This window comes from Anser anser (assembly GCF_964211835.1).
Source record: "Anser anser genome assembly, chromosome: 23".
NCBI lineage: Eukaryota > Metazoa > Chordata > Aves > Anseriformes > Anatidae > Anser > Anser anser.
The window spans coordinates 5,575,566-5,601,430 of record NC_139744.1 but is presented as its reverse complement, the minus strand read 5'-3'; the positions used below and the strand labels follow the sequence as shown (position 1 = coordinate 5,601,430).

The window sequence follows — 25,865 nt, the reverse complement described above, 5'->3', positions numbered from 1 at the left end:
GCCCCGGCGGGGCTGCCCGGGCCGCGCCTGACAGAACCGGGCCCGGCGCCCCCGGTACCCCCCCGGTACCTCCCGGTACCCCCGGCCCCGCCTCGCCCCGCGCGGCCCGGCCCGGCCCGCGGCCCCCCCCCGGCACCGGGCTCGGCCTGGGCCGGTCGCGGCAGGCGGCGGGGGCAGCCCGGGGCCTTCCGCGGGGCTGGCGGCGGCGCCAACGGCCTGGGCGGCGCGGCGGGGAGAGCCGGCGGGTACCGGGGGCACCGGGGGACCGGGATAGGGCCGGGGGTACCGGGGATACAGGGCCGGGGGTACCGGGGATACAGGGCCGGGGGTACCGGGAATACAGGGCCGGGGATACCGGGGCACCTGGGGTACAGGGGGTACAGGGCCGGCGGGTACCGGGCCGGGGGTACCGGGGGGTACTGGGGGCACCGGGGGTACAGGGCCGGGGTTACCGGGACGGGGTTACCGGGGGGTACCGGGGTAGCGGGGGTACTGGGGGTATAGGGCCTGGGGCACCGGGGTACCGGTGTGTTACAGGGACGGGGTACCAGGACAAGGCTGGGGGTACCAGGACAAGGCTGGGGGTACCGGGGGTACTGGGGGTACCGGGACAGGGCCGGGCAGGGGGTCCCGGAGGTCCCAGGCCGTGGTCCAGGGGCTCCGTGCCCCGCTCTGACCCCGTCCCTCGGCCCCCAGCATGGACACCGACCTGTACGATGAGTTCGGGAACTACATCGGGCCGGAGCTGGACTCGGACGATGAGGACGATGAGCTGGGCAGGGAGTCCAAGGACCTGGACGAGGTGAGCGGTGGGGGTGCGCTGAGGCCTCATCCTGCTGCTCGCTGCCCGTGGTGGTGCTGGGGGGAAGCCGCACGCGGCAGGTGCCGAGCGCCCGGTGAGCCCGTCCCCACGCCGGGCTGTGCTGTCAGCAGGCCTGGCTCTGGCTTTGCTCCTGAGGATCCCGGTGGGTTTGGTTTTGGAAAGACCCAATAAAAAGTGTCCTGCTGGTACCGCGGTAAGGAGAAGGAAACGCTGCTTCGGCGTGAATCGTTGCCAGAACTGGGAGCTTTGGTAGTTCGAGTCACGTTTGGCTTTTTTGTTTGTGTTCAAAGGATCCGGGTGCTTTAAGTAAGGTCTTTATCTGACCCCAATATGTGCCAGTGCCGCTGCGCTATTGCAAGGAGCTCGACTCCCTGGTGACAAACACTGTAAAGCTCCACAGACGCTGCAGCGAGGGATGTGGGCAGCGTTGAGGAGGACAGCAGGGGCAGGTGCTCTGCTGTGCGACACCAAGGAAGAAGATGAAGGACAGCGGGCGCCCCTTCTTGTGTTAGAAGCCTAAAAGCGGGGTTTGCGTGTGCGGGGGCTGTGTTACGTGTGCCAGTGTGGTTCTGTCGTGTCTGAGCGAAGGACAGAGCTGCTGCCTGTGCCGTCTGTTTGAAGCGGGGCCGTCAGCAGCGGGCACACGGTGGGGGGATGCGTGCTGCTTCCTGAGGGCATTTCTGCAGATTGCTCCAAAGCTGGTTGTGACATGCCAGAGCCACTGCGTCTGGTGATTTCCTGGCTGCCTGTGGGCTTATGGCTCTCTGAATATATGATGCCAAGCACTTCCTGGGGCAGTTAAGGTTTATAGAGCACTTTGGTGCCAGCAGAAGCTAAATGCGAGTGTTGGTTGCAGCTTGAGGATGATGACGACGATGATGATATGGGGGACCACGATGAAGACCACCCTGGGATGGAGGTGGTGCTGCACGAGGATAAGAAGTACTATCCCACTGCCGAGGAGGTCTATGGGCCTGAAGTAGAGACGATAGTGCAGGAGGAAGACACGCAGCCTCTCACTGGTAAGTGGTGACAAAGCAGCAAGATGGGTGTGGGGTGAGGAGAACTTGTCATGGATCCTTGGAAAAGAGAAAATAACGTTCCCTTCCATTCTCCCCATCAGTTTTAATGTCCCTTTTGAATTCCCTGTCAGCCCCAGGCCAAACTCTTCTGTTTGTCTAGCGATGCCCACATTTTAGCGCTCTGGATTATCGCAAAAGCTAAGCAAACTGGCTTTTGAAAAACAGATACCGACAGACGCTGCAAAGATATTTAAAGAGAAATGAAAATGTGTTTAAGGCATCTCGTTTGATCCTCATATAAAAAAATAAAAGAATCTGTCAGCTTTAAAAATGTGTTTCTATCTGCAAAAAATCCCCCTTCAGCATGACTGTTTCTGAGAGTGTTGGGTTCAGGTCACTGATAACAGCATTGCATTGTTCTTTCTCTTGTTTTCAGAGCCTATTATTAAACCTGTGAAAACCAAAAAGTTCTCTTTGATGGAACAGACGTTACCGGTCACTGTCTATGAGATGGAGTAAGTAACATGTAGAGTTTTAAGCGTGTACTTTGGATAAAGCCATCTGTGCTGCGATTTCCTCGCTTTTTGTTGTTTACAGGCAAAGGTAGGGAGTCAAAAGGGTGTGTACTGTATGGAGGAGGAAGCTTACAAGGGGCAGTGGGTTTGTTTCTTAATAACACTGGCAATATAACGGAGTGCAGCTGTTTCCCAGAATTTGAACCAAAAAGAAGAGGAAGAAAGTCCAAGGCTAAACACTTTACAGTTAATCTGCCTCCCCAGCAGGCAGCATAGTGCAGTTATCTGACACTAGAATGTAAATCTTTTCTCATCTCAGCAGCTGACAGAAAGCTCGGCAGTTGGAAACCTTTGTGTTGCAGACTTGCCGAACACAAGTTTTCCTGACTGGCTCAAGAAGTATTTATTCAGTCAGCATGTGGCACGCCTCATCCTCCTACAGCCAAAAGGGACGTTTTGATTTCATCCCAGTGCATGTAGGCCTACGGCTGTCTCAAAGTCGTTCCTGTCTCTCCTGGAGGAGTTGCCAGGGAGAATTTGTCTGCCGCTGGTTGTACAGAAGCCACTGCCAAGCTGTGTGTGGGTCAGTGCAGGCTTCACGGCTAAGCTGCACTGCTGTGCCTGGCGGTGTCTGCTGGTTGTACCCCACAAAGCAGCCCCTGGTACACCGGGAGAAAATCTTCTGGGAGGGAGAAAAAAAATCCAAACAAATTTAAAAGCTGAGATTTTGGTAAAGAATAAAAACACTTGTTTCCCTTGTCTATGAAAATATGCGATCTTATTATTGACGCCTAGGCACTGCATTCTGCTGATGGGCGGAGGGGTTCTGTATCCTCACGTTCGAGGTGTTTCTGTGTGTTGTTTTCTGTTTGAGGATGGGCAGATTGAGCTGCGTGTGTGTTTTGCTAGGCTGGTATTTCAACCCATGCACTGCTTCATGGGTACTCAGAGCCTTTTCCAGTTCTCAATAGCTGTCTTCAAGTGTTGATACCAAATCCAGATGCAGGCTTAGTAGCAGTTCCCAGTATGCCGAGCAGACCCCAACATGCGCAGTCCTTTATACCACCAAGGATCCTGTTACCTTTTGGCAGCAAAATTTCCCTGGAGTTCATATGCAGATGCCCAGGACCTTTCTGAAATGGGCTGTCCCGTTTATTTTTGGTGTGTCTGTGTTCATTGACCGGGGACGTTTTCAGTATAGCCAGATATAAAGCAAACAGTGTGCTTGGTCTTATTTTTCTAAGCAGCCCATTTTGCACTTAGTCGATGGCCTGTGCTCTTCATTATCTGCTGCTTTTCTGAGTCCTGTGTCCTCTGCGCGTTCCTTCAGTAATGAATTCTTCTTCTTCCTGTTCGTTGATATAAATGGTTACGATGGGGCCAAGAGGAAGTCCCTGTGGGACTTAACCAGAAACCTGCAAGCTTGGTATTGATTTCACATTTAGCCTTGTTTTAAGACCAATAAGCAAGCTTTTAATCTGTATCGTTATTGATTTTTGTATTTTTTTAGCTCTTAATCAAAATCTCGTATGCTAAGACGTCTGCCGCATCAGAGAAAATTAAAGGAGTTTTAAAAAGGAGATTATTTGACAGGACTTAGTATCTACAAACCCATAATAATTGATACTTGTTTTATAGCTTCCCGTTATTTTTTAGAGTAGCTGCTAATTTAGGATCTCAATTATATTTTGGCCAGGATCTATGCAGAAGTGACCAGTCCATCATTCCCTAGCTCAGTTGCTGATTCTAAAAAGATTTAAATTCCATTACTGTTTCCTTGAGTCCCTGGGGATATCACTGTTTTAAGACCTGAAAATCAGAATTAATCGTCTCTGGAGCCCTGTGGCCGTCTTTTAAAAATGTGTGGGGTGCTTGTTATCCACCCCTGTGATTTAGTTGACTACCTGCCACTGTTTGAGCGGAAGTATTTCATCATCTGCTTACATGGATGTGACTTTTGCTCTAATACTGACTAGAAGAGAAGGGAGATATTCGGGAATATTTCATCACTGGCAGTTTTACCAGCTCGGTCTCCTCCCACCCACTGCCATCTGTCTAGCATTCCAACTCTCTTGTCCTCCCCATCTGGAAAGTGGGATTCTTCCTCCGCAGGGCATTGGCAGAATGAAAGTTTGGAGAGGATTTGGAGGGACCTCAGATAGAAAGCATAGCTGAAATGGCACCTACTTTTCTTAGACGCAGCAGAAGCCTCCAACAGTCTTTTGTGTTTCATTCCTCCAGTTTCCTGGCAGATCTGATGGACAACTCGGAGCTAATTCGAAATGTGACTCTGTGTGGGCACCTTCACCATGGCAAGGTAGTGTGAACATCCAAAGTTTGTTGGGTGGTATCTCTCTCTTGCTTACTTTTGCTGTTGGTCTTTTGACCCCCTGATCTGTGTGGCAGCATTCTCATTCTCTGGCTGATCCTGTTGCTCTGCAGTTATTTGTGGCTGTGCAGTTATTTTGTTCTTTCAGCCATGTGGAAATAGTTCTGTACTCACCTTTCTCTGTACTGCATAGGAGGGATGGGCTCGTATTTGTATTCGTCTGTTTGAACATGGTCACCTCTTTTTTTCTTATGATCTGATATTTTTCAGACTTGTTTTGTTGACTGCCTGATAGAACAGACGCACCCAGAAATCCGGAAGCGCTACGACCAGGATGTAAGTGAGCTTTCAACACATTCCTGCCTTTGGATTGTATGTGGGGAAATTGTGGTTTTGTGATCAGAACATAGGACTGGAAAACCAGAGTACAGTCCTAATTCTGGCTCTATTTTTGCCATGCTAACCATGTATAGAGAGTTATCACATCCTGTTTCAAACGTAGTGTTTGATACAAAAAAGGGATATTCTGACTTTTGTTTTGTACTTGCAGCTTTGCTACACCGATATATTGTTCACAGAGCAAGAGGTAAGTGAGCCTCACAGAACAGGTAGTGATTTTGTACAGTTATCTTATGCTTTACTCACAGTTAGTTACTGTAGACAGTTTCTTTCTCTTTCTTTCATCATCTTTATGTGCCTTCCACATTTAGATTATTTTCTTCATCAATAAAATGATCTGCTCCTCTTGGCTTTGCCTTAGGAAGGTCCCTGCTCCAACTTTCTTCCAGTTCCTGCAACCCTTATCTCCATGTATGATTTTATTTATCTACCTGTGTAAAGCTGAAGATCTATACTGGAGCTATCCCAGCGTACCTGGTTGTAGGCAACTACAACCATTTTCTTCAAGGGAGAGAGGTGGAAGGGGTTTGCAGCAGTGGTGGATAAGGAGAAAAACTGAAGTCAAGATACACATTTCTCCTAGGTTTCTTTTGATGGGAAATCTTAGCTGGGTGCTCTGATTCCATGTGGTGTGGCATGGATAGGAATTTTATTTAGTCCTACTTGCTAGGTATTGTCACGGCCAGAACAATCCTTTGAAGCATTGGTTTCTCTCCACCTTACTGCTGTGCTCTGTACTCTGTATGATTAAATCTTATGCTTTGAGGTATAACTTGATAGCAGAAGAAGGGTGAAAGCACAGAGAAATATGGATCTTCTGTCTCTGGCATTGCATGTTATAATTCCTTAGCTGGAGTCAGCATGGATCGTGTGGCCCAGGAGTGGTAGCTCACCAGTCTGAGCTGGTGTGGATGGGGGAGCTGGGCTGGGCAGTGCAGTGAGCTGAGGTTGCTGCTCCCTCCCTGTAGGAAGAGATTGTGCTGGGTGGATGTTTACTTCTTTCAGTCCTTTTGATTAATTTGTCCTTGTTCATCTTTTACATGGTGATTTTTCTTTCTCTTTTAATTGATAATCCTGCTTTCCTATCTTTCAGAGGGGTGTAGGGATCAAGAGCACACCAGTGACTATTGTTCTGCCAGACACCAAAGGAAAGTCTTTTCTCTTCAACATCATCGACACTCCAGGTGATTGTGTAATCCTGAAAATCCTGGTTTGGGATGCACTTAGCTGAAGGCAGCTTGATGTGTGAAGCAGATACATGACCATGTGACTCAAGGTTTCTTCTCTCATTAATGAAACTCTTTGGTCCTCTGGGCAGTGCCATGGGTAGGAGCAGAACAGTAAAAACACGTACAGCTCAGTGGTTAATGAGAGCCTTCAAAGAACTTTTATGTTGGATTGTGGTGGGTCTGCGTAGCATTGGCTCTCAGAAAAACAAAGTGAGAATCTATACCCTGAAACTTCACTGATCCACCTGGAAATGTCACTTAAGTGCAGTGAAACCCTGGGAAGTTTTTTTTCAAGATGGAACCCCGTGCTTCGTTTTGTGTTTTTGTAGATGATTTCAGTCCGGTCCTGGGACCCAAGCCTTTCACTAAGTTCATTCTTCAGAAATCTCTTCCAGCTGTAATGACTGTACTGCTGGCTCATAGCTAGGCTTGTGTTTCTGATTAGTGGGCACAGTGAAGGTTAATGGAGCTGAAGATGTTTGACTGAAGTACATGAGAAGCAGGTGTAGAATTGGATTTTCTAGGTACCAGTGTGCACGGACAGTGTGGACCGTGGCTTTCTCAAATGCTGTTGCCCGCTGTTCCTTCAAGGAGTTCACTCAGTCTTCTGACAGGCTCCTTTGGGTGGATGTAATCACAGATCAATGTGCTGCAGGAAGCTGAGATTTTAGGAAAGAGGGTCTTGGGACACATCTGTTGAGTTACAGCTAAAGCTAAGAGAAGTTAAATACAGGAAGACGGGAGAGAAAGGCCTCTGTTCTCTGGTGGAAAACAATCTCTCTCCTTTTCTTGAAGTACTTGCACAGGGTTGTGAGAAACACGGTAACAAACGTGAGGAAAAGAAACTGTTAAACTAGTTGTGTTTATTCTCAAAAATGGCATTAAAACTGAAGCAAATCCCTATACAGAGCTCTGCAGCCACCCCTGAGTCACTGTCCAAGGAGGAAGCAGTCTGTGTTCTGCCTCGCTGGATACTGGTGACCAGAGCAAGCCACAGAGCTGAGGGGTGGCTTTCCACCCTCTGCGATGCTGGGATCGGGGTTGAGCTTACTCTCATTCTCACCTCCGTTTCTTTTTTTTTCTGAAGGTCATGTCAATTTTTCCGATGAGGTGACAGCGGGCCTCCGTATCTCAGATGGCGTTGTGCTTTTCATTGATGCAGCTGAGGGGGTGAGTGTCAAGTTCTGCCAGAGGTTCATTTCAAACTCTTGCAGTGGAGTCCTTGATCTTGCTTTATCATGAAGGCCTGGGATGGGTTCAGCTTTCAGTACCAAAGGGTTTCTGAAGGACAGTTTGAGAAGGAAATGTTTTTCAGCCAAATCAGGGAGTCAAGCCTCCAGCTTCTGTTGCCAGGTTTGGCATGATGCATGTGACCTGTAGTCTGATTCCCTGACTTGTTTGCATCTCCATCTCCATAATATCTAAAATTGAGCAGGTTATTTATATCAGAGATGTCCAAGGGGCAGGATTCAAGGAATTTGGTTGGGTTAGCACCTACTTCTAAATCTCAGGAAGATCAGCTGATCGCTGATGGCTGAGCTTAGGCTTTTCTACAGGCTGCAACCCTGCCTGTAAGGGTCACTGCCTGTCATGCCCTAGATAGCATTTTGTGGAGGGCTTTTGCTAGGGTGTTTGTGCTCATTGTTCCCCGCAGGTGATGCTGAACACAGAGAGGCTGATCAAGCACGCGGTGCAGGAAAGGCTAGCAGTGACTGTGTGCATCAACAAAATAGACCGCCTGATCCTGGAGCTGAAATTGCCCCCTACGGATGCCTATTACAAACTCCGGCATATTGTAGATGAAGTTAACGGTCTGATAAGGTACGTGCTTGGGATGGTGTGTTATCAGCGCTTGCTGTCCCTGTTTCGCTGCAGATGCTTTTCTTTGGGAGCCCTATGTGTGTGAAAAGTCTCACGAGCTTGTCTCTTAATATGTTAAATCATAGAAAATGGGACAAGAAGAACCAGTGGAAGTTCATCTCAGATTAGGCAGGGTTGGCTCTTGTTGTATGACTTCTGACAGGCTTAATGGGATCAGCACTTTTTTCCCTATTACAAAGTATGGAAAGTGGACATAGGGCAAGAGGGGGGAAACTTCTGTGTTCCCAAATGTCTCAAATACCCTAAGAAGTCCAGGCTGTATCCCAAACTGTAGGCTGAAATGTCTCAAAGCTCCTAAAAGTTATTTACAAAAATAAAGGGAATTTGCTGTCCCAACCCCTAAACAGAGACCATAATATTGCTGTGGTCAAATCTCCTTGCAAGACCCTCCTCAGAGAAGGGGGGGTCATCTTCTCTAACCTTGACAATTGCAAGACTTCGTTTCTGTGGGTTCTTTTGCCACTCAGGTGACTTTCTTAACAGCATTCTTCCCTTCAGTTTGTGTTGGCACTGTAGCTTGGATAACCCCAAAGTGAATTTGCACACGAGCTCACTTGCATGCTTCTGTTGAGTCGCTACTGGCATCATGCAGCTTGTAGCAGGATAATTCATCCTGTTTAGCATGCCTGTGAACTCATTAAAATTGTTTCAGTTCAATTCTGTCCTTGTTATTTGCCTTGTGTTATCTTTTCCCTTGGTTGACTGACTTTGCTGGCTTTTTTAGGGGAAGAAAAACTACCTGATAAACAATACAGAACACTTGTGCTGATAATTTTTTAGTTCTAGGTCTTTAAATATTTCTTTGTACACTAAAGCTTTGAGGTTTGTAGTCATAATATGATACTGATCCTGAAATTCCAACAGGTGAGCACGTTGCAGCTGGTTTTAAGCCACTGTTTGGCAACGTAAAATCCTTGCCTATCACATACTGCTATTTGATGTGGGAAATAGACTTAAGTGTCTTTCTTAGTTCATAACATTGATGTTTTTTTTCTTGTCTCTAAAAACTGTCTCCTCTCAGCATGTATTCCACCGATGAGAACCTCGTTCTGTCTCCCCTTCTGGGGAACGTGTGTTTCTCCAGTTCACAGTACAGCATCTGCTTCACACTGGGATCTTTTGCAAAGATTTATGCAGACACATATGGTGAGGATTATCCAGAAACCTTGTATGCTTTAACATCTTATTTTCTAACCTTTTTTTGTTGAGGCTTTCTGCTTCAGCTTTCACTGCATATATATATATATATATATATATATATATATATATATATATGTATGTATAGCCAATATATGCACTCTTGAACTTCAGAACTTGAGAGGTACTGCAGATCTGAGCCCCAGATAACGTTATTGCAGTCGTTCCAAAAATAAATTTCTAACTTATTTTTAGGTAAATAGTTTCTCCTGACGAATATTTCTGGAGTCAGAAGTCCGTGTTTTATATGTACCCTTAAGCAGAAAAAGCAACTCCTGCTATGGCAGTTGAAGGCAAGTGTATGCCTTGCACTCTGCCTACTTACCAGAAGAGCTCAGAAATGAAGCAGTTAAGCTCTGCCTGCCTTTTCCCTGAAGTCTCCAGAGTCTGAGACTCAGCTGCAGCCAGGCACAAGCTTGGCCCACAAGGTTTTGCACTCTTGCCCTTCGGTCTTTTTTAAGAAACTGTCTTTTTTCTGCCTTTGATTTAATTTTCTGTTCCCTAGGTGCCCACTCAAGGCAATCTGCCACTTGTAAAGTGGGCCTTTTGCTTGCGTTAGCTGGCTATAGAGCCAAGATTTTGAAGTCTTACATTGGGAATTTAGGGTGATCTGTAGGAGCAGTGAGCAGGGGACAAGGATGTTGTAGAGCAGCTGGCCTAGCTCTTGCAGAGAAGTTGGCCCAAGGGAGGAAGAAGTTGTAGAGGTCAGAGACTGATGTGCCAGGGCTATCATGCGTCTTCATGAGTTTGGAGAAATAAATGAGCACCCTGGGCATCGCAGAATTAACTCAGTCCCTGCTAGGATGATACCCCTTCTTTTGGGGACTAATAAAGCATGCAGGCACAGTCGGTAGGAGATGTCATCCATGTGGGGAAGACATGAGCTGAATGGTACCTGAAGTCAGTAATGTTTGATTGTGGCCACCAGGGATTTTATGTACAGCCACCACACTTCAAATAACATGAGTTATAGTAGTTTAACTGTCAAAACCGCAGCCACCATGAAATTTCTTATGCTTGCACATCTGCCCACAGCAAAAGCTTGTTTGGAAACTGCTGTAAATTATCACCGCTGTCTTATTATTTGTAAATCCACCATGACAGCCAAGCACTTCACTGTTCCTTCAGTGCTTGGGTATTTGGCTATGCACTTAACGCATCAGCTGAAAAAGAGAAAAGAACCTGGAGATGTTCAGCAAGGCAGAAAATGCTTGTGATAAGCCTGCGGGGCAGATGGGGTGTGAGCCATCCCAGCACCTTGGCACTACATAGTCAGGTTGCAGTGTTAACATTTGGAAAATGAAGCAGATGTGACTGGGTTCCTGCAGTGCAGAGTCTGTCAGGCCAGCTCTTCTCAGCTCTAACCTTGTGTATAATCAAGACAATTGAAATGCTCCTGGGAAGCAAGTGAGTGAACCCACGGTGTACCTGGGCTGCTGGTATGGTCCTCAGTAGTCTGTTTTCTGCCCACTTCTCTGTCTGATCTCCCCAGATCAGTGTGTAGTCACTTATTTAGAGTTGGTACCAAGTGTTCGCTCACCAGCGTTGCATCGAATCCTCAGGGTTGTTGTAAAAGGCAAAAACCAAAGATTTGCAAAATGAGAGAGTGTTATTTGAAAGTCTCTTGTCGTTTGCTTTTTCTCTTTAGGAGATATCAATTACCAAGAGTTCGCGAAGCGACTTTGGGGTGACATCTACTTCAACCCAAAGACGTAAGAAGCCTGTTTAAATGTCTATTACCTTATTGCTGTTTGTTTTTGTTTGTTTGTTTGTTTGTTTTGTCTGCTTCCTCTGTAAAATGTGGTCTAGGTGACCACCTGAGGTCCCCGCCAGCTTGAGTTGTCCTATGGTCCTGTGATGAAGTAGTAGGTGGGAAGGGTAGTCAGGCCTCCTTGGTGTGAATCCGTGTGGTTCTCATGAATCCCCTAAGTGGGAGCAGAAAGCCTCTTCTGGTCTTCCTTGGGAGCAAACGTGACTTCTGTATCCATGACTGCTTCCTGGGGAGATTGGGAGGGAGAAGAAGATAACCTGAGAGGAGCAGGGGCTGTGCGTGCATGTCGGCAGTAGGTGCTTGCAGGGTGCTTGCTCTTCATTGCCCTCCTTTTGTCTCCCAACAGACGGAAGTTCACTAAAAAGGCCCCAACTAGCAGTTCCCAGCGCAGTTTTGTGGAGTTCATTCTTGAGCCCCTGTACAAGATCTTGGCTCAGGTACGTGGGGGTTTGTTCTTCCTGCAGTTCCAGACGTGAGTGTTCAAGGACTGAGCACTAGGTGGTGGTGTGTCTGGTGCCTGTGGGGCTCTGGTCCCGTTAATGCAGTGTGATCTTCGTGTGTTCCTGGGTTTGAGCACACACAGAAATGATGGGCATACCCTTGCAGTTGTTCCTTGCAAATACAGCCTTGTGTTTGTACAGTGGGTAGGACAGCCTATGTTCTTTGTAATGTGCTCTGGTATCAGCCAAGTGATAATATGAGCCGGCCAGGCAGTTCTCACGTGAGCTCTAAAGCAGAGCAGCTAAAAAGCACTGAGGGTGGCAGGCTGGTGTGGGCAGGTGCACCTGGGAGTTTGTGACTTGGACACCTGCAGCGAAGCTAACAGCGGTGCTCGTTGTCTTACAGGTGGTGGGGGATGTGGACACGACCCTGCCTAGGACTCTGGATGAACTTGGCATCCACCTGACCAAAGAGGAATTGAAGTTGAACATTCGACCGCTCCTGCGGCTTGTCTGCAAGAAGTTCTTCGGGGAATTCACAGGTAAATGCTGTTTGTCTTCTCCTCTGCAATGTTCCCAATAGCTTAGTCACAAATGGACTGAGTTTAAGGGCTGTAATGCAGCCATGGAGTGCCCACTTGCACAGATGCCTTCTCAGCTTTGCTTTTTCAAATATAAAATATAAACCATTTGCCCAAAGGACAGCTTGAGACATCTTCCCCCTTGCTGTGGGTGCAATGCATTCGGAAAGGATTTGCCTTGTGTTTATTGGAGTACATTTTTTTCCTCCACCCTGCTTAATCATGTTCTCATGAAGTATTACTTTTCCAGGCTTTGTGGACATGTGCGTGCAGCATATTCCCTCCCCAAAGGTGGGAGCCAAGGCGAAAATCGAGCATACCTACACTGGTGGCGTTGACTCTGATCTAGGGGAGGCCATGAGTGAATGCGACCCTGATGTAAGGAAACTCTTCTGTTTTGCTCTGAGTGTCCAAAAGCGTGGCAAACACACACTCCTTTCACTGACTTAACAGAGCAGCTGCCTCCTAGACAGCCATCTGCACAGATTTGACTTGCAGCATTTTGAAACCTCTCATCCGATACTGAAACAAATCTCTTCACTCTGAAAAACTTTAGCTGCCTGCCAGGGCAGCCCTCGAGAGAGAGAATTGTTTGACAGTGTTCAGAGAAGATCAGAGGCTAGGTCAGGACTTCAGAGCACGTGGGAACTGCAGGGTGATTTCATGTCCTTTTGCTGTCTTTTTGTCCCTTTGCCATGAAGTTTGATTCACTCTCAAACTCTGAGAAAACTGACGTGAATTATACTGATAAAATAAGCCTACCTTTAGTAAGCTTCTTTCCTGTCAAAGCCTTGCAAGCAAATTCCTCTTCAAACCCAGCTTGCATTGAGCTCGCGTTCGGAGTGGTCAAGAACCATCAAAGACCAGCCCAGCAGTTTAGTGAGGAACTTGTGACTTTTTCTCTAGAGTCTGGAGAGAAAATTAATCTCTTATTTTAATGAGTTGTGGATTAACCCCACAAAACTATACAGTGGTGGCTGTTGCCAGGTCACCGGTTGTGGGGTGCTCTTGTGGGACTTAAAGCTGTGATCTGTGGGGGCTCAGGTGCTCTGCCCAGCAGAGAGATAGACTGCACTGGTTTGCAGGCCAGCAGCTGACATTTTTCTTTTGTAATCCACCCAACTCATGGCCTTGTCCCAACCACTGTTCACTGTTTCACAAGAGGAGGGAGGAGAACTTCAGAAAAGCACACCACAGTCATTCCAAGGGTCTCTGTCCAAGGCAAAGAGATGTAAGGTTTCCAGGGGAAGGGAGTTAAGTCAAAAGTGGCAAGTCGAAACAAGTATTTCTAAGCTCCAGCCCCTTAATCGATTTGTATCTATAAGTCCTACCATGCGTGTGTCAATTTCCTGACTGTATTTTGAAAGGGTCTTCTTTCTCTTCCATGGGAAGGGTCCGCTGATGTGTCACACAACGAAAATGTACAGCACAGATGACGGTGTTCAGTTCCACGCCTTTGGCAGAGTGCTCAGTGGTACCATCCATGCTGGACAGCCTGTGAAGGTCCTAGGAGAAAACTATACCCTGGAAGATGAGGAGGATTCACAGATCTGCACTGTTGGACGCCTCTGGATCTCGGTGGCGAGGTATGGAAAGCTCTGGCAATATGTTTGTTTTTGAGAGAAGTCACCTGGAGTCGTTGCTGCCAGGGACAGGGAGGAGGGCGGAGGTGCAAGGGGCCCGAGGCTGACAGCAGCGAGCACTGCCGTGATGGAAGAGCAGATTTAGGTTAGAAGTAAGGAAGAAACTCTTCACTATGAGGGTGGTAAGGCCCTGCAACAGGTTGCCCAGGGACTGCGGGTGCTCCCTCCCTGGAAGTGTTCAAAGGCAGGTTGGATGGACCTTGAGCAGCCTGATCTAGTGGAAGGTCCTTGCCTTGTAGATGAACAAGAAAGATGATCTTTAAAGGTTCCTTCCGACCCAGACCGTTCTATGCCGCTGTCATGCTCCCCTGCCTTTTAGGTATCACATTGAGGTGAACCGGGTTCCTGCTGGCAACTGGGTGCTGATAGAAGGGGTGGACCAGCCCATAGTGAAGACTGCAACCGTCACGGAGCCTCGAGGCAATGAGGAGGTACTGTGTGTGGTACTGTGTGTGGTACTGGTATCGCTTACAGGGAGTCAGGGGGCTGGAGTGCATCTTAAAAGCTCCAGTGGTGACGTTAAATAAGCTTTGCCTGCCAAGGGTCAGGGCATGAGAGCATCTCATGAAAGGAGAATAACTCAAATGCTGTGTCAAACTCCAAGTCCACGTAATGATGTAGAGCTTCAGCTCTTTGTCCTTATCTGGTTTCAGGCTCAGATCTTTCGTCCTTTGAAGTTCAACACCACATCTGTCATCAAAATAGCTGTAGAGCCAGTCAACCCGTCTGAGCTCCCCAAAATGTTAGATGGTCTTCGCAAAGTCAACAAGAGTTACCCCTCGCTTACTACTAAGGTATTTTGGGTGTATGTGTGCTGTCTGTGTTTAGCTTATGTTACGGGATGCCTTGTAGGCTGATCTTAAAAATCATTTTTACTGTGGGTTGTTTTTTTTGTTCCGGATTTTTTCATGTGGTTGCAGTTTATCTCATAAATCATGTGGAAATAGCAGAAAACTGTAAATCTGGCAGAAAAGCTCACACCTTGCTGTGCCCAGGAGACAGCTTGCTGCAGAGCACATTATCACTTTCTGCTAGAAAAGGCTGGTGGTCAGGTGGTCAGTTTGCCACCAGCGTGGCCATGGCCTGGCAGTTACGATGGTTACTGGCAGTGCTGTTGCTGGGACTGGGGTGCATTTGGTTTTTGTTCCTTCCACGCAATGTTAAGCCACTCTGTCTACTTGCATTGCTTGGGATCGTGCTTGCGGGAACTTTTCTTGGGTGCTCTGATCCCAGCTGAATTATTTACAGCTGATAAATCCTCAGGTTTATATAGGAGCCTGGAAAGCAAGGGCCTGTGAGCAGTAATGCTGTAAGTTGAATCCTTTTCTTATTTTTCAGGTGGAAGAGTCAGGGGAACATGTGATCCTGGGGACAGGGGAGCTCTATCTGGATTGTGTGATGCATGATCTACGGAAGATGTATTCGGAGATCGATATCAAGGTGAGGAAATGAGACAGGTGCCTTCCCAGCTGGGGAGGGATTTTGTTCCCCAAACTCGGAAGGACAGGAAGATAAACCTTGCAAAATGTACAAGGTGATTGTCTTCCTCTGATTCTTCCCCAGTGTGGGTTGAAGGGGTTTGGTGAGGTTTATTGCAGTAAGTTCCTTTGTGGCTTGCAAGTTGTAGAGAGGCTTCTCTGGTTGATACTCAGGAGCTTGTTCCTACCTCGGCTCTGCAATGAGTAGGCAGCCAGTCCTGTGGAACACACTTGTACAGGAGGCAGGGAGGTTTGGCATATTCACGGGCCTGTGATAAGAGGACCAGGAGGGGGGTAAGGGTCCCTTCATTGCCAGGAGTTGAGACTCTTGTCATCAGTGCCAAGGTCTGTTGTGCTGCAGTCAGGGTCCCTTTCTCCGCGGCATGGATTTTGTCAGCTCTCTTTAAAATAAAAAGGGCTCTTAGGGTGCAGAAGTAACTTACACTGGTGATTGAGATGCAGGCTGTGATTGAGAGCCTGAAAATTGGTGTGCAGAGGGGTGTGTGACCATGTTCCAGCCCTTTCCTGCACCGCAGCCACTGCCTAGCTAACATCAAATAAATAAATCGAGTGCATTTTTTTTCTACCTGGAACTAGATGAAAATGTTTCTTGTTTGGAAGGAATTGCTAACACTTCCTGTACAAGCCTCAGCATTTCATATGAAATGCTGATTAAAATACTGCCAGATTTATTTTTTCTTCCTTGTAGATGTTCAAAGGTTTTAAACAGCCCTTTAAAACCAGAAAAAGTACTGGAAAACTGAGTAAAACAAACACCTCCACAAACCTGTTGCTGTTATTCCAGGTCGCTGATCCAGTTGTGACGTTCTGCGAGACAGTGGTGGAAACGTCCTCCCTGAAGTGCTTTGCTGAGACACCCAATAAGAAGTAAGAGCCCTTGGCACCCCTGGTGAGCTGGTCACTGGGGGCAGGCAGATGGAGGGGGCTCGCTGGAGATTGGGCTTCGCCCCCTCCGAGGGGTCTGTTCTCAGCGCCTGTTGGCCAGACAGGTGGCACGTGCTTGAGCTGGCAGCCTGCTGAACCCCTCAGTAACACACTGAGTCCCAGGGATGTTTCTGTGCTCCGCAGGAATTTCCTCATAATGGAGGGAATAAAATAATCCTCCTTTCCTTTAACTAAATTTCACACCCTCTCAGCAGTTTTGTGTTGTTTCCAAGACTAGGGGGTGTAGTGGGATCCTAGAGCAGGTGCCAAAGAGCCCGGTGCTGCCTTCAGCAATGCCCCAAACTTCACAAGCAAAAGTTTTATCTTCTCTTATCTGTTCTTAATCTTGAAATGAGCCTGTTCCTTTATGGTGCATAGGAGCCTTACAGCTTGGTCTTGTCTTCTTCCTCGAGCAGTGTGTTATAAGATGTACGTGTTAGAGGGAGGTCTGGTAGGGAATGTAGGACTGAATGACTAAATGAATTTTCATGAAAATGATGGTGTCATGCTGAAGATAGTTGTCCTTTGTTCCACTGTGTTTTCTGGTTCTTCTTGCTCTCCTTTATTTTGATGTAGACTCTCCAAACCTTGTTTTTGGGAACAGAAAGGTTCTAGTCTCAGGATAGTCTTTGAAGTGCTGTACATGTGGAATGACTTGCTCTGGGGGCAAGATTACCCGTTTGAGTGGGGTTCTCCAAGGCAGCATCCCTTGTGTCTGATACTTGTCTGACACAGCTTATGCTGGCTGATAGAGGCATATTGCTTGCGCTATTGGCCTGCTTGGGCTTGGCTGTGCTTCCTTCCACAGCATTTATAAGCGCTGGACATCTGGCAGGGGGATGGAGCAGTCCTGTCCTTTAGCAATCTGCTGCTGGAGATGAGCAGGCTTCGGAGAGCAGTTGTTGAGAGTGTGAGCTGTCTTTACAAGCAAGACAGTAACACTGAAAGACACGGATGGCTTCCTCTCCCTGGCTGTGTTCAAGGCATTGTGCAGTCCCTTAGGTCCTGCCAATTACTGCCATTTCCATCATTCCGTGGACTAATTGCAACTGTCTCTCTTCTCAGGAACAAGATCACGATGATTGCTGAGCCTCTGGAGAAGGGACTTGCGGAGGACATTGAAAATGAAGTGGTCCAGATAACGTGGAACAGGTATGACCAATTTGGGGAGAGCAAGAATCCTTCTAGAAGGGAATAATTGCGAAGACGGGGAGTGCTGGGATCTACAATATCAGACAGCCCCTCTGCAGGGGTCCTGTGTCCGATATTGCTACTGGCTAGTCCACGAGCATCCCTGCCCCAGCAAACAATTTGCATTCATTTTTTTTTTTTTTTTATTTTTAAAGACCATTTTCTACGCGAAGAGAACAGGTTTATAAATATGTTGTGAGTGCAAGGCAGAGACCTGTTTCCTGAACTTTCTTCTGTTCTTCTTCTATCAGAAAGAAACTGGGTGAATTCTTCCAGACCAAATATGACTGGGATTTGCTGGCTGCCCGTTCCATCTGGGCCTTTGGGCCAGACGCTACTGGCCCAAACATCCTCGTAGATGATACGCTACCCTCAGAGGTGAGAAACACAGGCACCGGGGTTGTATTGCAGTGAAACGTTTGTCCTGTGGTGTCCAGAGGTGACAGTTTCTTCCAGGACCTGCAGCAAGGTCCTAAGGCTGTTGGAGTACTTGATGGTTTGCAGTATCTCAGATCTGTTGGACTTCCACCGTAGTCATACCATAGGCTAGTAAACTGCCTGTTATTTTTCAAGCTCTGCTATTTGGGCCAACATCCTCAAAACTGTCAACTAAACGGCCTGTCTTTTGGGGTTACCAAAATATGGACTCTTTTAATTTATAACTATAGATGCCGAGCTCTGGAAGTGGTGATGTTCCTGAGCTGTGAGGGGGAGTATAGGGGGATATGGCTGCTTCTCTAATAACTGACTTATAAACACTGGGGTCTGTCTGTTACTGCCTCATGATGCACATTTGTTCTCTTGAGCAGTCATTCCGTCTGTCTGTCTGTCTGTAGGTGGACAAGGCACTGCTGGGCTCTGTGAAGGACAGCATCGTGCAGGGATTTCAGTGGGGGACCAGGGAAGGGCCTCTCTGTGATGAGCGTAAGTAGAACCTGGGTAGAAGCGGAGCTAACAAGATCAATAAATTCTGCCATCTGTAAGCACTCAAGTGATTTTGCAGTCCCTCAGTGGCTGTTCCATTCACACGTCACAGCTGGGGACAGCTGTGGGAATGAGTGACGAGGGAGATAACAGAACCTCCCCCTTTCTCCCTGCTGTAGCTTCCACCTGCGCACTGACACTTGGTGCCTACCTGCAAACCAGGGGCTGTTAGCAGGAAACTTGACTCTGCCCCTCACACAGTTCTGGTGCAGACAGCTGAGCACCCTGCAAGGTTAACTGCTGAACTGCCTGTCTTGGAGCATGCAGGGTTAGGACGCGGTCATGCTTTCCCTGCTGGAATTAAACTTAGGAGAACTTTCTCTGGTGGCTCTAGCTCTATACTGGGATCTCTGGGCTTTGTGTCTCTGGGGATGCATGGCTGGTGCTGGTATGGCAAAGAACATCCACCCTTGAGTCACTTGCTGTCATTTTTTCCCTTCCTCAGTGATCCGTAATGTGAAGTTTAAGATTCTGGATGCAGTGATTGCTCAGGAGCCCTTGCACAGAGGCGGGGGACAGATCATCCCAACGGCACGGAGAGTGGTGTATTCTGCTTTCCTGATGGTGAGGACCACGCTGTGTGTGACAAAGACTGAGCCTCGTGCTGTGCTGGCTCCCGTGGGGTCTGGCAGGGTGGAGGCTCCAAGGACTGCAGGTTGCACACATGCTGCAGTATGTGCCCCAAGGATGTCGGTTTAAACTGACTCATTCATCCGTTAATGCTTCCTGTGCCCTTTCAGACTGGCAGGCAGGTTTTATGAGTGTTCATGTTGAAGTCTGGCTGGAAACCTGCTTGCGTCTGCTCTGCCTCCCATTTTGCTGGTGTTAGACATGCAGGGGAAGGTGGGTGTGGGGGAGAGGGAAGCACACCAGTCATGGACAGAAGGAGAAGAGCTCCTTCCAGTGTGTGTTTGGGATTTGTTTGGGCACCCCTGGGACAGGAGGAACCTTTTCATCCCCAGTCAGGCGCTGTGTTTGACCAGAGCGTGCCAGCCTCTGACTCACGTGAGCCACGTCATGTTGGTGCTGCTGTAGGCTCAGGCGCTGTGTCCCTTTCTCCCGACAGGCCACCCCTCGCCTGATGGAGCCCTACTACTTCGTGGAGGTGCAGGCCCCTGCTGACTGCGTTTCTGCGGTGTACACAGTGCTGGCCCGGCGGAGGTGAGCTGCTCTGACCAGTTGCCATCACCTTACACTGCAAAGAAGCAACTACTTGTCTGGGATCTGGGTTGCTGGAGACTTTTACAGTCCTGGCGCGTGCTGGTTTTTAAGTGAGGGGAGAGGGTGAAATCTATACAAAGCGGTAGCTGAAAGTTTCCTTGGCTGATCCGCGCCATACTGTGTGAGATGGGGATGGCCGGGATCACAAATACAAGGGGACATAAGGGAAGACTAATCTTTTGACTGTTGGGCAGAGGCCACGTGACACAAGATGCTCCGATCCCGGGTTCCCCTCTCTACACCATCAAAGCCTTCATCCCAGCCATTGATTCCTTTGGGTTTGAGACAGACCTGAGGACCCACACGCAGGGACAAGCGTTCTCGCTGTCCGTCTTCCACCACTGGCAGGTGAGTCCATGCGCTGGTGCGATGGGGAAGAGGAGCGTGGTAGGACCAGGCACCAGGTTGTGCAAGGTGCTCTCAGTAGAGCTTAGTGCCACAGCGTGCACTGGGTAGGTGAACTTCACTGGAGATCGCTCTCAGACGATCTCGAATGCAGGCGTTTGGGAGCTGGTGGAGACTTCGTGCACCAGCTGTTAAGTGTCTGCCAGAAGCCAACGTCTTTGTTCCAGGTTACATCCATTTGCCCTAGCTGGGGAGTGCAGAATGCTGCTGCTCGCTGAGCATAAAGGTCCTTTAGTGCCTGGGGAGAGGGCATCCTCAGCCAGGAGGAGGGAGCTCTTCGGGTGCACACAGCTCTCTGCAGCTCGGGGAGCAGGGTTTGAACCTGTCTGTCTGCCCTAAGACAGATTGTCACCGTTCAGTTTCACCTCTCAGAGAAAGCTTTTTAAGCCTACAGAAGACAGGGTTTGGGACACAATACTGTACTGTGGCCTCTTCCCTGTCTGGGGCAAACTGAGTCTCGTGGGAGCCACCGCGCTGTGAGCCTGTGAGACGCACAGCTACGTGTGGGGCATCCAGGTGGGAGCAGCAGCGTTCTGAGCCCCAAGGCTGGCTTGAATGTCAGGATGTAAAAGCCAGAGGCTTGGCTCTGACGAGTTAAATGTGCCTGGTTTCTAGAGGGGGTAGCACTGGTGGGGACCCACGTGGGTTATTCTGGTTAGCAGGTTTTTAGAGGTCTTAGATTACAACGGCAGGCGGAGAAGGTGGGATGTGTTCTTGGCTTGGATTAGCAACACCATATTAGTGACTCCTCACAGGAACGATCGCAGGTGGTGATGTGACAGTTTTCTGTGCCAGGAGAACAGATGCCGCGTTGGGGCTTTGTAACGCCAAAGCTGGAGGTGTCTGTGGGGCCCAGGGGTGTTTCCTCATGTAGTTCAGGCTCTCCTGGAGATTAAACCAGCCGCCAGCATTGCTCTCATGCCCTGGTCCTGTTTCAGATTGTGCCCGGTGACCCCTTGGACAAGAGCATCGTCATCCGACCCCTGGAGCCGCAGCCAGCCCCACATCTGGCCAGAGAGTTCATGATTAAGACCAGGCGCAGGAAGGTAGGTCTGGGAGTAATCCCTGGAGCGTCCCTCTGTCCGTCCGTAGCAGCAGCTGAGATGTTGCAGTGTTCTCCCTTGGGCATGCCACATCCCCTCCGTGTTCCCAGAAAGGGCCGATGTCCTTTGTGCCTCGGGACTTCCCTCACTCTGTGCCCTGTGCTGCCTGTTGGTGCCTGTGACGGCCCCAGGAGTGCAGTGATCTGACAGCGGCTCCAGCCAAAGCGGGGTCCCACAGCATCCACTGAGCCCTGTTCCCTCCCCAGTGCCCTGTGGTGGCCTGGTTTAGCCTCTTAGTACCCCAGAAAAAGGAGCAGCTGTTTTCTGGTTTAGTGAGTGGGACTGCAGAGGGAGCAGAGAGAAACAAGTTCCAGCCGGGGGGGGCAGTGAGCTGGTGTATATATGCTCAGCAACAGGAACCGCCTGTTGGCAGCTTCCTGAGAGGCTTCCTGAGCGGGTAGGTGTCTTTGTTAGGCATTACCTGCTGAGTAGCACCTGACGCCTTGCAAATTCTCCTGTCGAGCCTGAAAATTGCTTACTGTGGGACACCAGGGCCTTTCGATGGGATCTCTGCCAAGATGGCCGCATGGGTGCTGGCATCCAGAGGAATAACCCGGGTTTGTGGTTGCTCTGCAGGGCTTGAGCGAGGATGTGAGCATCAGCAAGTTCTTCGATGACCCCATGTTGCTGGAGCTGGCCAAGCAAGATGTTGTTCTCAACTACCCGATGTGAACGTGCTGCATCAGCTGCTGCCTTGTGAGGGCTGACATGAGTCCTGGCCAGCACCTGCCTGTCCTTCCCCATCCCCACTTGCCCAGCCCTGGCTCCTGGATGCTTGGGGCAAGCAGGCAGCTGCCCCTCAGGTCGCTCTTTCACAGCTGTACAAGTTTTCTAGGGCATTTGTGGACTGTGTGCTTAGGGCCTGCCCCATACAGGGAGCAGCCCAAGGCACTGATGCTTTTTGTATTGTTAGAGTTCAGCCACTGGGGCCTCCAGCAAGATTTTCCCTTTGGATTTGCTCTCTCCAGGCACACACGTTATCCTTGTGCTGCAACAGAGCAGTTGGAATATAATGTTAACATCAGTGGGGGCTGAGTGTAAGCGTGCGTCAAGCATTTGTGCTGGGGTCAGCTCCTGGCTGTGCTTCTGATAACGCTGCCCCCCTCCAGGATGCTGCCAGGACGGTTTTTTGTTTGTTTGTTTTTTGTTTTTTTGCCCTGAGCAAAGCCTGTCTTTGGGCAGCTGAGGAAGGTGGAGGTATGGGGAGGAGGGGATGTTTCTACCAGCCTCTCCAGGAGAAGCGGCAAGTGTGGATTTTACCTTTTTTGTACATGTTTTTTCAACCCTTATAAACATTTAATACAAACTTCCAGCCAGAGCTCAGTCTGATCCCTTCGACAGGAGGGAGAGCTGGGAGCTCTTCTTTCCCTGGTGCTTAGAGCACACTGCCCCAGTTCCCCACGGCTCGGCGCTGATTTCTCTGCCCTTGGCACTGTCCCCCCCCCGAGGCCTTTGTGTCCCCCACCCAGCTCTCACATCCAGCCTACTGTAGCTAATTAGCCCAGGACAAACCTGTCCCACCCCAAGCTTTTCTTCATTTCTCTCTGTTTTGGGCTGCTGGTGTGTTTTCGGGGGATGTCATTAGTTGTCCATGTTGCTTTTGGTGCTCCCTGTCCACTGCCCCAGCTCCCTGCTCAGACCCTTGTCCACTCCTGAGTGTGTGCTGGGCAGCTGGGCCTAGTTTACATCTCCCTGGGGCATTTACAGCCTGTCTGCCTCCTGGCCCTGCTCTCATGAAGCAGATGCCTGGTATCAGCCCACTGGGACCGTCCTCGTGTGCCACTTGTGCTTCGTGTGAGCACGGGGTGGGGCTGGGACCATCGGGTGCTCAGCCCTGCGCTGGGGACTGGAGCCCAGCAGGGCTCACAGCTCACCCCAGATGTGTTCAACATCTCAGTGCTGTTTAACTCCTGTAGGGCCAAGGGAAATCATATATCCGTGGGCAATCCTCTTGTATGCGAGGATGGAGGCTCTCTGGTATGGAAAGACCTTGTCAAGATCAGATGCAGAGTCTGCACTAGGAAAAAAACAAACACATTTCTGAGTACCAGCAGCTCTGTCAACACCCAAAGCATCACATCTCGTGTCCTGCCACCATCCCTCTACCACCAGCCCCACCTTGTTGCTCTCAGAGCACAAGTTGGTGCTAGCATGGTCCTGGGAGAACCTGGGATCTGGGGCTGGATTTGTCCACAATACCTAGCCCTATTTCCTCCTTCCACGGTGTTCGTAACCCTCGTTAGGGAGCTGTGCTGAGTTTGGCTGCGGCAGCCAGTGTGGTGGCAGCACACACCTTGTGGTCCAGGCCAGCGAACCTGCCACAGAGCATCAGCGTCCCTGGGGGACATCGGGACAGGTCGTGGGAGCACGCAGCACCCAAGGAGCAGAAGGTAAAGCCGAGGCACGTCCTAAACCCTCTCCCAGCTACTGGTGGAAACTGGGAGGCACCGGACTGACGTAGGCCCAGGGAAAGAGGAAGCAGCCTTGTCAAAGAGCATCCAGGCATCCTGCGGTGTACTAGCTCTCTGCGGAAGCTGAACAGGGCAGGGGGTAATGGAGGGCTGGGCCCAGGAGCCACCAGGCTTGGAAAACACTGGGAAGGGTTTCCTGCTGCTGCTGGGGGACAGGGACATCGCCCACACACCTGGCAGGCTCCTGTGTCGGGGCTCAGCCATTTCACTGGGGCAGCTCCAGGAGCTGCCCCATCACCTCCCGTATCGGGCCTGGCCCCATGGCCTCGCTGCAGTGCAGCCTCAGCAGGGAGGTCCCAGGGAGGACGAAAGCTCCTGCCTTGTGCTCCTGCCGCGTCCTGCAGTGCCTGGTGGCCCTGTGCCTGCTGTGAGGGCAGCATGGGGAGCAGCCCAGTGCCCAGCTGGGCCCTGGGGGCCAGGCTCGCCATCTCCGGGAGCTGCTCGAGCCCTGAATTGCTCAAGCCAGGGCCCGGGCTGCAGCAGGCTCGGGGCCTGTGGGGCCGGCAGCATGCTTGGCGCAGCACCGCACGTCCCAAGGCTTGGGGGCTGCGGCCTCAGCTCTGGAGCTAAGTGCTCGGCCGCTCTGTCACATCACAGGGAGGGCTTTGTCCCAGGAAGGGGACATCTGTCAGCCCTCTGGGATGGCTCCATTCCCAGCTCCAGACTCTCCAACGCTGGGCGTAAAGGCCAGGAGTCTTGCGGGCGCACCCGTGCACTGATGGCCGTCAGCATTCATTACCCCTTGCCTGCCAGAGAGCAGAGCCTTGGGGCTGCTCTGCCCGCAGGTCTGGCCACCATGGACATGTCCCTGAGCTGGGCACGTCCCCCAGGCTGTTTACCCGCAGGCCGGGATGCAGGATGCGGCCCAGCAGCGTGGGAAGGAGCCAGTTCTCAGGCAGGCTGCTCCCAGCGGGGAGCGCGGCTGGAAAACGCTGACCTGCGGCGGGTCCGGGGCTATCATGCAAGCTCTCACAGCCGTGGCTGAACATGCAGCCTCGTGCACAGGCTGGGAATTTTCCACGGAAATGGTTGTTCCCTGGGAACGGGGAATGTGCTGGGCCTGACCCTGCTCCCTGGGGAGTGGCTGGAATTACCCCCCACCGGCCCGGCCACAGGGGCAGCCGAGCTGTAGCAGCGGTGCAGTGGGTAAACTGAGGCACAGCCACGATGGTGGGGACTGTGGCTCCATCCTGGGCACGAGTTCATCGGGGCTCAGCAATGGGGTGTCAGGCAGGAGAGCGATCACATCCCAGCCCCTGCATCGTCCCCGTTTGTCCCCATCCCGCCTGACTCCCAAGGGGCCTTGGAGCGTTGAGCAACAGGCTCCCACTGGGGTGACCCAGCCCTGCCCCCAGTGTCCCTGTCCCCATCCCGCTCCTGGTGTCCCCATCCCTGTCTTGTTCCCAATGTCCTCATCCCCATCCTGCTCCCAGTGCCCCTGTCCCCATCCCCAAAGCATCTGACACTGTCCTGCGTGACATCTTTGTCTCCAAGTTGGAGAGACGTGGATGTGATGGATGGGCTGCTTGGGGGACGAGGAAGTGGCTGGGTGGTCACGATCAAACTGTTGAGGTCAGTGGCTCGATGTCCGGGTGGAGACTGGTGACAAGCGGTGTTCCTCAGGGGTCGGTATTGGGACCAGCACTGTCTAACATCTTCGTCAGCGACGCGGACAGTGAAATTGAGTGCACCCTCTACAAGCCTGCCGATGACACCAAGCTGTGTGGTGTGGCCAACACGCTGGAGGGAAGGGATGGATGCCATGCAGAGGGACCTGCGCAGGCCTGAGAGGTGGGGCTGTGCGAACCTCGTGAGGTTCAGCAGGGCCAAGGTCCTGCAGCTGGGCCGGGGCAGTCCCAAGCACAACCACAGGCTGTGTGGAGAACGGATTGAGAGCAGCCCTGAGGACAAGGACCTGGGGTGTGTTGGTGGATGAGAAGCTCAACGTGAGCCGGCAATGTGCGCTTGCAGCTCAGAAAGCCACCCGTACCCTGGCCTGCACCAAAAGCAGCGTGGGCAGCAGGGCGAGGGAGGGGATTGTGCCCCTCTGCTCTGCTCTCGTGAGACCCCCCCTGGAGCCCTGCGTTCAGCTCTGGGCCCCCAGCACCAGCAGGACACGGAGCTGTTGGAGAGGGTCCGGGGGAGGCTGCGAGGATGCTCGGAGGCTGGGGCAGCTCCACTGTGGGGCCGGGCTGAGAGCTGGGGGGGTTCGGCCTGGGGAAAGGAAGGCCCCAGGG

General features: G+C 50.7%; 1 protein-coding gene across 3 annotated transcripts; it reads left to right on the top strand.

Moving 5' to 3' along the window:
• Positions 1-111: 111 nt before the first annotated feature.
• On the top strand, positions 112-22,473 carry EFTUD2 (elongation factor Tu GTP binding domain containing 2). Of its 3 annotated transcripts, none has more exons than XM_083808859.1 (28): positions 112-245; positions 697-802; positions 1,680-1,845; positions 2,282-2,360; positions 4,602-4,677; positions 4,960-5,025; positions 5,240-5,275; positions 6,182-6,272; positions 7,405-7,487; positions 7,972-8,138; positions 9,220-9,344; positions 11,044-11,107; positions 11,513-11,603; positions 12,013-12,148; positions 12,438-12,565; positions 13,580-13,773; positions 14,150-14,261; positions 14,484-14,624; positions 15,169-15,270; positions 16,114-16,196; positions 17,319-17,405; positions 17,696-17,822; positions 18,281-18,368; positions 18,874-18,992; positions 19,495-19,589; positions 19,844-19,997; positions 20,993-21,100; positions 21,734-22,473. In XM_083808859.1, the coding sequence occupies exons 2-28, from the start codon at positions 698-700 to the stop codon at positions 21,827-21,829; spliced, it is 2,919 nt and encodes a 972-aa protein (XP_083664985.1). In that variant the 5' UTR covers positions 112-245; position 697; the 3' UTR covers positions 21,830-22,473. The 3 variants fall into 3 exon arrangements, with proteins under 3 accessions (XP_083664985.1, XP_083664987.1, XP_083664986.1); XM_083808861.1 differs by having other exon boundaries at positions 223-241; XM_083808860.1 differs by having other exon boundaries at positions 236-282.
• Positions 22,474-25,865: the final 3,392 nt, after the last annotated feature.

What these genes read in the sequence shown, in the direction of transcription:
- EFTUD2 (XM_083808859.1), top strand. Translation starts at nt 698, where the DNA reads ATGGACACCGACCTGTACGATGAGTTCGGGAACTACATCGGGCCGGAG. An exon ending in AGTCCAAGGACCTGGACGAG is followed by an intron (nt 803 to 1,679) that starts GTGAGCGGTGGG and finishes TGTTGGTTGCAG; the next exon opens with CTTGAGGATGATGACGACGA. An exon ending in GTCCAGATAACGTGGAACAG is followed by an intron (nt 17,406 to 17,695) that starts GTATGACCAATT and finishes TTCTTCTATCAG; the next exon opens with AAAGAAACTGGGTGAATTCT.